This window comes from Protopterus annectens, chromosome 2.part1 (genome assembly GCF_019279795.1).
Source record: "Protopterus annectens isolate FY-2018-M chromosome 2.part1, PAN1.0, whole genome shotgun sequence".
In the NCBI taxonomy this organism is placed as follows: Eukaryota; Metazoa; Chordata; order Ceratodontiformes; family Protopteridae; genus Protopterus; species Protopterus annectens.
Window position 1 is genome coordinate 210572541 of NC_056729.1, and position 12230 is coordinate 210584770.

General features: G+C 39.8%; 1 protein-coding gene across 1 annotated transcript in view; it reads right to left on the reverse strand.

Annotated features, from left to right (window-relative positions):
* Window positions 1-12230, reverse strand: part of ABCC3 (ATP binding cassette subfamily C member 3) — a 1985081-nt gene that overhangs the window by 308035 nt on the left and 1664816 nt on the right. Inside the window, exon 20 of the mRNA XM_044062096.1 lies at window positions 1502-1604. Coding sequence (XP_043918031.1) covers window positions 1502-1604 — 103 coding nt within the window. The remainder of the gene's footprint in view (window positions 1-1501; window positions 1605-12230) is intronic.

Sequence of the window (12230 nt, forward strand, 5' to 3'; positions counted from 1 at the left end):
TGAAGAGTAGAATAGGAGTGCAAAAAAGACAGGGATGAAAGGTTCAGGAATGGTAGTAAGGTGGGTATTGAGAGAGAGGGTTAGTATCAATTTCAGGTAGGTAGCAGGGGTAGGCACAGCTGGGATGGTCAGAGTGCTGGTTGGCAAGAAGGAGGAGGATGGGAAAAAGTAGAGGGGTAGATAGGGGAGACAGAGTTTAGAGAGAATTATTTTTGGCATAGGCATAGCCAGTAAGAGGAGAGGTATTTTCTAAGAGACCTTTTAAATAGGGCATGACATAGGTGAACTACCATTGGCAATTCTATGCCATTCACTCCAGGTTGGTCATTTAGTGCCTAGTCTGCTAATCACACACTTGCTATCTGTGGACTAGTAAGGAACAAAACCTGTTTGCACATAAGCTGAATTATGACTGCTGATGCTTTTCTGTTTGAAAAAACCCTTTTTATGTTTAGCCATTCAAGCTCCAATTTTACCAGTTATTAACATCCATGGAATGGAACGACTTTGGTATATGCTTTAGGGCTTCTACAAACTGACCCTGTCCATGAGGAGCACAGGTGACATGGCAGTGGTGAATTTGCGATTTCCCATCCATTGATCCAAACTGCATTTGAATAGGTGTAGGGAAGAGCTCCTTTTCACACAGATGGGGAGTCTGTTCCAGAGAAATGGTAATGTCTCTGTTCCTTTTCACATGGATGGGGAGTTTGTCTCAGAGAAGGGGTAATCTCTGAGATAAATACCTATTCTTCCAACATGTTTTGTTTATGTCACAGATAAGGTTTAGATCCTTAAATCTGTAATTCTAGCGCAGTTTGTTTTGCTAATGAGAACATTATGACTTGCAGTTTGTTTCTGTATTGTATTAAATGTCATAAGTTTTTTCAGCCAAATGTATGCTTTTGTCTTACCATAGAACAAAGGGTCTACTTATCAAAGGTCTCCTTTGAGGGATTCTTATGTCTTGCCATTAATTAGGACCGTCCCACATGGGTCTAGTAGTATTGTGGGGGTCTACATAGTGTTAAAAACAGCAAGATTTGAAAAAGATGTGGTAGCCCACTATGTTGTTGTGTCTTTCAGCTTTTCCCGGTTAGGGGTCGCCACAGCGGAACTCCGGTCCGCTAATGATTTGCAGCTGATTTTTACGTGCCGAGTTGCCAGCCCTGACGCACAACCTTCAATGAAGGTACGCTTATTCACACATGGCTCCACGCAGAAGACGCTCTAGCTGAGAGTCGAACCACACAGCGTCTTACTGTGAGGCGACAATGCTACCGCAGCACCACCACCGCATGTGGTAGCCCACCATAGAGTTTTGATTTGCAGTACTCAGATACAGATACAGATATGAGTTTGAATAGTAATGCAATGCACAAAGAATTCTACTTTACTGATGGAAATATTGCCTCAAGGAGTCTTGCAAGAACTTTCAGGAGACTAAACATACAACACCCAGAGTCACTTGTTTCTGAGCATCGCAACACAGAATACTTACCGAATAAACTGTTTGCGAGCTTCGTTAGCCACTGGCTCATCAGTCAGGTCAATGTGGTTACTCAATGTTTCTTCAGCAAGAAAAACATCTTCTTCCTCAAGTACTGCAACAAACAAAAGTTACATCTTGAGTTAACTTAAAAGTTGTGAAGTACAAAGGTTATAATTTTAGTGACGATGTCATTATGAGTATGCATACAAAATAAGTAATCTTTGAATAGTTCTAGAACACCTCTCTCTCTGCAGACCAATTAATAGATTCCCTACTAACGTCAATATACCTTTAGAGTAACACACGCATCAAACAAACTACTAACCAGTTCACCAACAAAAGAGCACCACACACAAATATCCACTAACTGACCACACAGATCAGCCGAGAGAAGAGAAATAAAACAGGAATATTCCCTGCATTCCTCTGTGAGGGGTCTGCACCCCCAAACCTTTGTAACTTATATGTACAAATTCCAAGACTGCACAAACATGAATGGAGGGAAACTGTTGGTAATGTGTATTAACAAATGTTTCTCTTTAGTTTCTCTTCTGTATGTGGTCTCCAGTTCAGCAGTTACTGTTAAATGTCAGCCTAGCCTGGTGCCTTAGACTGCAGTTTGGATTGCAGTAGTGGCAGGATTGTAATTTTTGCTGCAGAATTTGTACTTCTTTGCTTATACAACTGTTTACATTCCAGTTCTGCTAACAGAGTCTTATATTCTTCTTATCATTTGCCTTCTTAAAGCTGCATTCCAGTGTCTTTCTGTTTGTTACTTTGCTACTGTTTTCCAGTTCTCGTTTCTGCCTCAAACCTTACTGATACATTTAAGTACTGCTATCCTTGCTGCTCCCTAGTTTTTGTCACCACCGTAAAAGCTAAGGTTACTGACATTCTAACCAACTTGGAGTAATTGATCTGTGGCTCATAATCATAAAGAATAAGAGAACTGTGATTTGCTATAGCTTCTGAAGTCACAGATCTCCACTACTGCTGTTATTTGATTTGATTCCTCTCTTGTTTCTCTGTTATAACCTGCACAGAGCTGCACCCACCCAAGGTATATTACTGAAGACTCTGCGAAGTGTGGAAAGCCCTGACATGTCACAAACAAGTTTTTCATCAACAAGGGAAGACAATATTCTTTTATTTCAGTTCTGCTTGAATATTTTTATTTGTACTTATAAAGGACTGTATTGAGATACTGTTATTTTGTACTTTCCTGCATTTTCCATGTTTTAGCCAAAAAAGTTCTGTTTTAACTTGTTCTGGATCTTAGTCTTGCAGCTTCATTTGCAGTTGTCGGATAATTGTGAATTACTGGAAGATCTGAACATTGTTTATACATTATACTGCATTTCTATATCTAAAAGTAAAATTACTTGTAAAACTTAACACTTAGTATTTTGAACTTACTCTGGGACATTAGTCTTGTAGTTTTATTCACAACTTTGGGAGAACTGTGAACTACTCCAGGAAATGAGCCTCATTTGCTCACTCATTACTGCATTTTTCCATGAGTGGTGTTAATGGTAATTATACCAATGACCCCCCCCATTAATATTCTAAAACGTGCATGCTGATTGGTCAGCGTGCATGTTGTAAATCAGAGTTATAGTAATGGAAAAAGGTCCGGTCGCCCGGGCTTTTTCCATTAGTATAAGTCTTTTTTTATAGCAACGGAGAATGCAAGATCTCCTTTGCAGACTGTCTCGCTATGTTAAAGGAGTTTAACATAGCGAGACAGCTTTAAAAAAAGTAACGGAGATCTTCCTTTCTCCGTTGCTTTTTTTAAAGCTGTCTTGCTATGTTAAACTCCTTTACCATAGCGAGACAGTTTGTAAAAAGCAACAGAGATCTTGCTTTCTCCATTGCTTCCACCCACAGCTCTGATGTACTGCGTAAGCATACGCATGCGCAGTACATCAGAACTGCCGCAGAATACTAGACAGCTGCGGAAGGGCAGCAAGGAGGCATTATACAATGCCATTATTTAAGAAAAGTAATTATTTTTTTCCTTAAATAATGTCATTGTACAATAGCAATAGCCTACGCCTTGGTGTGGGTAATGCTGGATTTACCCACAGTTGTCTTTGTTTGGCCACTCGGGCTTCGCCCTCGTGACCAAACCACACCAACCATGGGTAAATCCAGCATTACCCACACCCAGGCATGGGTTATTGTTATATTATACAATGGCAGCTTGTTAGTATGCAAAAACGTGCACGCTGATGGGCCGGACTTTTTTCTTTTAAGATAGGTTATGGAACTCAATGCCCAACAGCATAAATCCTGTTATTCTAGCAGCTTTCTAAGTTTATAAGAACAACATTTACAAAGGACCTTTGTCCCTATTTAAAGTTTTGCAGTTTTCTTGAGCTAAGAGGTCGAGAGTTACACACACAGGGCAGAGAAAATACAAGGAAAATCAGGTACATTATGTAAAACTAAAGAAATGTACCTGGTTTTCCTTGTATTTTTGCCCTGTCTCATACCTCTAAACTATACAGATTTCACAGTTTTGTTTTCAAAACAAAAAAGAAAAAGAAAATGCAACAGAGGTCTTCCCTTCTCTGTCGCTTGCTTTCCAAAGCACTGATGTACTGTGTAAGCATGGGAACGCAAGTCCCAAACGCATATCAACAAACTGGAACAATGAGGAAACAACGCGGAAGAACACTGCTGTGCCGTTATACAAAAACATTATTTAATAAAAGTAAGGAATTTCTTAATGTGATGGTGTAATAGCAGTAACTGACTTGTGGGTGTGGGTATATTGAAGATTTACCCTGGTATCCTTTGTTTAATCATTTGGGCTTCACCCTCGTGATCAAATCAATATACCACACCACACCCACTCGTTGGTTATTGATAAACTATCTGCTTAACCTGGTGCCTTACACTGTAGCTTGGAATTGCAATAGTGGCAGTATTGTAATTTGTGCTGCAGGATTTGTGCTTCTGTGCTTCTACAGCTGCTTACATTCCATCTCCTGACAGAGTCTTAAATTCTGTCTATTATTTGCCTTCTTAAAGTTGCATTCCATTGCCTTTCTGTTTGTTACATTGTTCAGTTTTCTCCTGTTCCTGTGTCTGCCCCAGCCCCCACTGATACATTAGTACAGTAAACTCTCAGTTAACTGGAACTCAAGCAACTGGCACTCTCAAGAAACAGGCAAAAAAAAAAAAGTTGAAGAAATACAGTACAATTTACATGTGTTGCACTTTCTGTCCCCCCTGCAGAAACATACCTTATGTTTTTAGAGTTTTAAAAAGGAAGATAGGAATAAAGTCCCTCTCTCCCCAACCTGAGAACAAGTCAAACCAAACAAATAGTATAGGGTACAGTATTAGTCAGGCCTATTTTTAATAGTAACTCTCAAGCAACCAAAAATTACAGTTATCTGGCATCTACCAATCCCCATGGGTGCCAGATAACTGAGAGTTTACTGTACTGCTATCCCTGCTGCTCCCTACTGTTTGTACACTGATTACAGTTTTTTCCCTGCCAGTACAGTAAAAGCTAAAGTTTCTGAAATTCTAACCTATCTGAGGTCATTGACCTATAGCTCAGAGTCCTAGGACTAAGTGAACTGTGACTTGCTACAGGTTCTGAAGTCACAGACCTGCACTACTGGCATTACATGATTTGATTCCTCTCTAGCTAAGCTTGCTGTAACCAGCACAGCCCATCCATCCATCTATAACCAGCGCAACTCATCTATGCATCCATCTATGTTCTCATCCCTAACCGTATTCAAATGTTGAATGCTTGTGTACAAACCTATATCATAACCATAAAATTCCTTGAGGTACTGACACATGACACGTCAGCATTATTTTGGTACATTTGGGTAAGGTTAGCTACGCTTAAAATGGCTCTTGGGTCAATAGCTTAATAACCACCTACGAACGGAGCTACATCCAATCAGGGTCTTTTATGCAAGACACCGATATGCATGGAAAGCCTTGAAATGTGAGAAACAAGGTTTCATCAAAAAGCTGCCCTGAGCTCTGCTCAGTGCACTGCTGCCATTGGGCCCTCTTTACAGTTCATTGCCTGTGCCAGAACTTTTTTCCCCTTTAAGAGACCTGCAAAGTGTATGCAGCCTTAGAAATCCAGGTATGATGCTCAAATAACCTGTATGAAGAACAAATAAAAACACCTTGAGCTACAGTAACCCCTGACCAAGTAACTAGTCATTACCCTACAACTTAGTAGTAAGTTGACTCCACTTCTTAACAAACCAAACTCCAAGAAATTTAGTGACTACTACCCTGAGTCATGGACAAGCACTTCCTCACAACTTCTGTACTCAACCTGATTGAGATGAGAATCTTGACACAGTGTAAGAATTGTCTCATTCTGTCTGATCACCTATTACTCAAACAGTACAACACAATGTGTGTGAGAAATGTGCATATAAAATGTTTTTGGAGGCAAACAGTAAACGAAGACACCAAAATTGCTACCGGTACACATATACCACACCTCACTAAGGCCATCACGATACACATAATCCATCATATGCTAAGGTTCTAATGATTAACTTGCCCAAACCTCAAAGACCTCCAAAATGCAACAGAAACAAAAAGCATACTCTGCAAGTTAAGCTTACAGCCTCACATAACACAAGGAGCCCAAAAGTTTCAGATGCTGAACTTGTAAGGCAGTAATCTACCCAAGCAAACATTCTAGTAATAGGTGACTCCATTGTAAGACATATAGCTGTACCTCTTACCAGGCTGAGCAAGGAAAAAGTGACGGTTAGTTGCTAATTGCAGTCAGATCATACATGTACTGAAGTCTTTGAATAGCAAGTACTGGTATGACTCTGTCATAGTACACGTAGGTGTTACTGACTTAAGATGTACCTCCCCGACTATATAAAGAGAAACATGATTAAGTTCTCAAACTATATGTCCGGGTATGAGCCTATCAATGATCAATATTCTACCTTCTCCAAGGATGATGCCACAATATAAGCAAAATATAATTGACTTCAATAAATGGCTAAGTTTTAGGTGTCATTTGAAGGGGGTCCAATATTTGTCAGGGAGGATATAATCGATAGACCACTCTGCTTTACCAGGGATGGCTGACATCTGTTCCCTCTATGGTTTTATTATTGGCAAAGACATTGTTTACTTCCACATTTCCTTTTTTAGGCAATGTCATCCTGATAAACCTATCAACATAATGAAGAAAGCAAAGGAAAATGTGAAGGTGTTATTGATCAATGCCAGGAGCCTAGGCAAGAAATTCCTCTCCATGCAAGCCCACACCCTGGAGGATGCAGATGTCTGAGTAATGGCTAAGACATGGTTTAAAATGTTGGAGAGTATTCTGGCTGTGCAGGGCTATAATTCATCATGTCACTCAGTTGAACGTTCTTAAAGTTGAGAGTCATAACAAGACATCCAGAATGCTGAATCAAAAAAAAAAAAAAACATAAAAAAACTTTTTTTTTTTGCAGAGGGGTGCAAGACCCCCTGCAACCCCCATGTGGGGTCTGCACCTCTACCCCCCTGCTAAGTATATGTACTAACTCCGTGATAACACTACAGCAAGGTAGCAGTCATTTCCCCAATCCCCACTGTACTGCGATCATACACTGCAGGCTACCCAATATTCCCATATGTCGACATATTGGATATCAACCTTTCCACTCTCAACAAGTACATCAGCCGAGCAATTATGATAAACACTTCTATAACAGCTTCAACATGCTTAGATCAGCTACTGTGGAGGAAGAAGAAAAAGGTGGAGATGTTTCTATCTTCATCCAGAACAGATTCACATCAAAGCTAGTAAAGCAGCATGATGCAATAGAGCATCTTCGGGTCTATATTATATCACTGAATGCTTAAAAAAGCGAACGCTGATTGATCGACCTAATTTAAGCGAAAGCTTACAATCTCGAACTGTCAGATCAGCGATTTTTTTCCCAGGGAAAATAATCGCTGATGCAAAACACATACACACAACACAAGCACACCAAACAAACAGAAACCCACACACATACACCTAAAAATCTGATACCTAACCCTACACTAAACTATGCACACACCACTAACTATCCACTTACCTTAACCCAAACCCTAACCCTAAGGTCCGTCACTATCGCACACTCACCTCACCTGCTCCCTAACCCTAACTCACTTAAATCTGCCCTAACCCTCATGTCCACTCAATCGCACACACACCTAACCCGAGCACTAACCCTAACTCACCTAAATCACCCTAACATTCACATCCACACAATCGCACACTTACCTGAATCCGACTGGTAACTTTCCACCATAACACTGAAAATACCGAAGCAACAGAAACGGACAACCAAATTCTTTCCCTAGGAAAAAATTTGAGTTTCTGCTGCTTCGATATTTTGCAGTTTCGCGAAAATAAGTTTGATCAATCAGCGTTCACTTTTTTAAGCGTTCAAGGATATCATATAGACCCGCATCTTCATACCCAAATAATCATCAGAAAGGCTCCATAACACACATATTAGTTAGTTATAGAACTCCCTCTATAACCCAAGAAAGCCACAAAACCTATCTACAGGAACCGGAGTCCATCAGTATTAAACCCAATGCCATTTTCTTAGGTGATCTAAACTATATAGCTATAGATAGTGAATTGTAAACCACCACTAGTTCAAAAACACAGAGATTCCTGGACTTTGTCCATACAAATTCCTTGGAACAATTAGTCAGAGTACCCACAACACGGAACAACATCTTGGGTCTTGTCCTTATTAATATGGGGACATACTGAACCATCTCCTTGTGTATCTTTTTCACTTGATAGGTCTGACTAAAATGCTGTTTCCTTCCAAATAAAATTGAAACCAGACACTCCTTATGCACAAGGTACCATTAGAAAATTCTGTAAGACAAACTACCTACTCCTAAAGTGATACATTGGCAAGCGTCAAATCCCAACCAAACCCTGTTAACTCCAATGAACACATAAAAAGGTACACCACCACACTATACTAACATGTAAACAGCTGCATAGATGTAGCTGTACCCTGTAGGTACAAGTGCTGGTCAAGCTGCAGAAACAGTCCTCCTTAGTGGAAACATAATATCAACAAGTTTTATAATATGCAGAAGAGAATTTTGACTAAAAAGAATTTCCAGAATGATACAGCCCTCATCAGTGAAAGAAACAAACAACTCATGAACTTAAGAAAATCCACCGAAGCCAAGTTTGAGGCTAAAATAGCCACCCAAGCCAAAGACAATTATAAAGGCCTTTTTTGTTATGTTCATCACCTCAGAAGCACACAGCAGTAATGCACTGAGCTGATTGTGAATAATGTTACTTACATTGAGGCTGAAAATATAGCTAACCTTCTGGCTGATAAATTCAGCTCAAACTTGACCCCTCTCTCCCTTCTATGTATCCCACAAGTAAAAATTAAGCCAACTGATGGGTCCGGACAATATTCCTGGATATATCTTAATTAGCATGAAGCATGATTTAGCCATCCTCAAACAACACTGTTCAACCTCCACCTCCATACAGGTTTTGTACCAAGTCAATGGAGAATAACTACAGTCATTCACATGCTTAAGGAAGGACCTTCCACAGACCATGGCAATTACAGACCCATAACTCTGACATCATATGCAAAACCATGGAAAGATTTATCATTCAACAAATCAATAATCAAATAGGGAACCTCCAAACACTGGACCGGTCTCAGTTTGGATGCATCAAGGGCATGCCATGTTTTAGCAACATGGGGGACTTCTTTGAAAAAAGCAACCAGAGCAATGGCAATAGATGAAGGTAAAACAGTACACTCTACGTACCTCGATCTGCCCAAGGCTTCTGACAGCATTCCCCACTTGGGCACATTAGAAAAGTAAAAAGACCCCTGCATCACCTGTTGGATTGCTGGAATACAGAGAAGAGAAGAGAAGAGAAGACAGAGAAATGGTAAGAGGGACATGCAGAGGGAAGAGGAATGGAAGGGACAGGAATACTGAGAAATGTGAAGAAGAGGTAGAATGAATGAGAGGCAATAAGTTCCACTCATACATCACAGACTTGCTAGACATATATCCTGCAACTGACCAAATTAACTCATGCCGAGGTCTAAGCCTCCTTGCTAGTTCCTGTGTAGTCTCTCCTGTAGGTTTGCATTCATGTGTCAAACATAAGAAGATTAAGAAAATTAGTGAAGAAGGTATCTCTCAAGTAGCCTAAAGTGTAACAATTAAGTATATCTTGAAAAAGCTACCCTCAGTACTTATTACAGGCTTGTTTTCAACCTTTCATTAGGAACTATTGAAGATATTTTTTACACCCAAATGGATTTTCTACTGATTGGTTAGGATGTCTACAACTCATTTATCCAGGGATCAGAGATGGACACAGTGACAGCACAGTATCAGTTCAGTATTGAAGACATAAGATATGTCATCTTATCACATTGCACAGCATATGGTCTAATGTCTACAGTTACAGGTAATAAAAGTAGCAAAGATGATATAATAAGCATTATCAGTACCTTTAAGTAGATGGTGTACACTAAAGGCACAATAAAACATGTAATTCAGTATATGAAGCAGAAAAAAATCTAAATTGATACATTTATGAAGAAATAGATATAAGACAGAAATGTCTGAAAATGCACTGGAAGTGATAATTCTGTAATGCTTTAGGCCACTTGTATTGTCAGGTATTAATGACATGTTGTTAGTCTTTGGTCATCAGAAAAAAATGTTAAGGGTTTCAGAGGATGTAATGCATGGAATACAAGTCAATTAAAAGGTGCTACATACATAGACTGATTAGCTATATAGACTTGCCTTTATTGCTTTTTTGAATTTGAATATATTGGAATGGGATATGATTGAACACAGTTAGAATTTCCGCATTTTTAGGGCCAAAATGGAGAATGACTCAGATTTGCTTTTTTGGTGATACATATGTTCCTATTGGAGTAAATTAAGAATGTTGATGGTCTGAGCTCACTATTGTGGTTATTTTGGTGTTAATAATATAACAAAACTAATCTTTAATCTTAATTTGCTAAGGTATTGTAAAATAAGCACTGCACATACAAACAACATTAAAATCAGTAGAATAGTTGTATAACTTACAAAATATACAATTTACAACAACTAAAAAATAGACAATCTGAGGTTTCAACAAAACTCTCCTAAGTAGATTATACTTAAAGAACCTTTGGAATGAGACCTCAGCATCACATGACTTCTTTGGGAAGTTAATTGTACAGGACAAGCTCCAGGTAGGCAAGGGAGCCCCTTGCAGAGGTCTCTAAGTGAATCCTGGGTGAAAACTAACAGGTCCTTAGTTAATGCTCTGAGTGACCTAACTAGGTATAGAGTAATAGACATTCATTTAAATAGTTACGACCCAGGTCAATTAAAGGCCCTGAAGATAAGACCAGACTTTTAAGCACCACTTTAGTCATGACTGGCAGCCAGTGTAAATCTCTCATGTCAGATGTAAAGTGTCCAAAATTCAAAGGGCTAGTCAAAATTCTGCTTATAGAATTTCACACTCATTGTAGTTGAGCAAGGTCACGCCATCCAAAAGCACAAGATAAAGGGCAGTGCCGTATACTCTAGATAGGAAGAAGATAGTGCATAAATTACTGCTGCAGAGTCTGCATATAGAATGTCAGATCAATGCTTTGTAGCAAAGGACACGGTGGTATAATGGCATAGGTCTTCTGTTCACAGATATAACTGTGTGGAGTCTGCATGTTCTCACCATATATGTATAGGCTTCCTGTTACCTCATAAAAACACATTTTGGGTGTTTCCACATCAGTGATGAAAGGTACCAGGTTCAAGCCCAACCCTCTCAACTGAATCTGAAATGTATGCTAATAGAGTGTACTCAGGAGAAAAAAATGGAGTCATGGGTATCAGCAAGGACTCTCTTTGGTGTCTATTGTGGGAAGATCTGTGTTGACTTAATCCTTTAGGTATAAACTGTGGTGAGAAACAACCTCTAGGTAACACAGAGCACACAATTAATGTCATGTCATGTCAGAGCTAGCCACTTGGCAGTTTAAAAACTGGTATTAAATAATGTGGTCACATTTACTAAGGCCCAAAAAGGGACATGGGTATTTGCTGTTGGGATGAGGATGTGACCCATGCCAGGGAACCATGCTAACAGTGGGAGGGACCTATATGCCCCTCTTGGTCAATGTTTGCCTGCCCTAAAGGCCAGCAGCCCTGGGATAATAAGTTACTGGCCAGCTGTTATCCATGGTATCAACTAAGTATACAAGCAGTTATGAGGTATGTGGTCGAGGAGACCATTGAGAAGTCCAGCCCAACTTCTCAACTGCCCTGGAGCACTGAGAATCCCATAGTAGGTGAATGGAAGCTGAGGGATTCGAACCTCAATCTACAGGAAGGAGATGCTTAACAGTTTGCAGTTTTAATCCTCTGTGCTAACTGCCAGACAGACTGTCAGAGTGTCTTTGGCCTTGTTCACAAAAGGTCCAGGATCAATTCATCTTCTATTCATCATTTGGCATGTAGATTTCCTCAAGGTTCTATCTGTGGTCCTTTACTGTTCACACTTACATGCTCCCTTTAGGAAATCTGTTAATACATACAGCAAAAGTTATATATCCCCCCCCCAGTTTCCGCCATTCCTCTATAGCTGCTGTGTTCCTGACCCACTTGGCCGCCTAAAAACAGGGTATGTGAAATGCCGACACTATTACAGCAT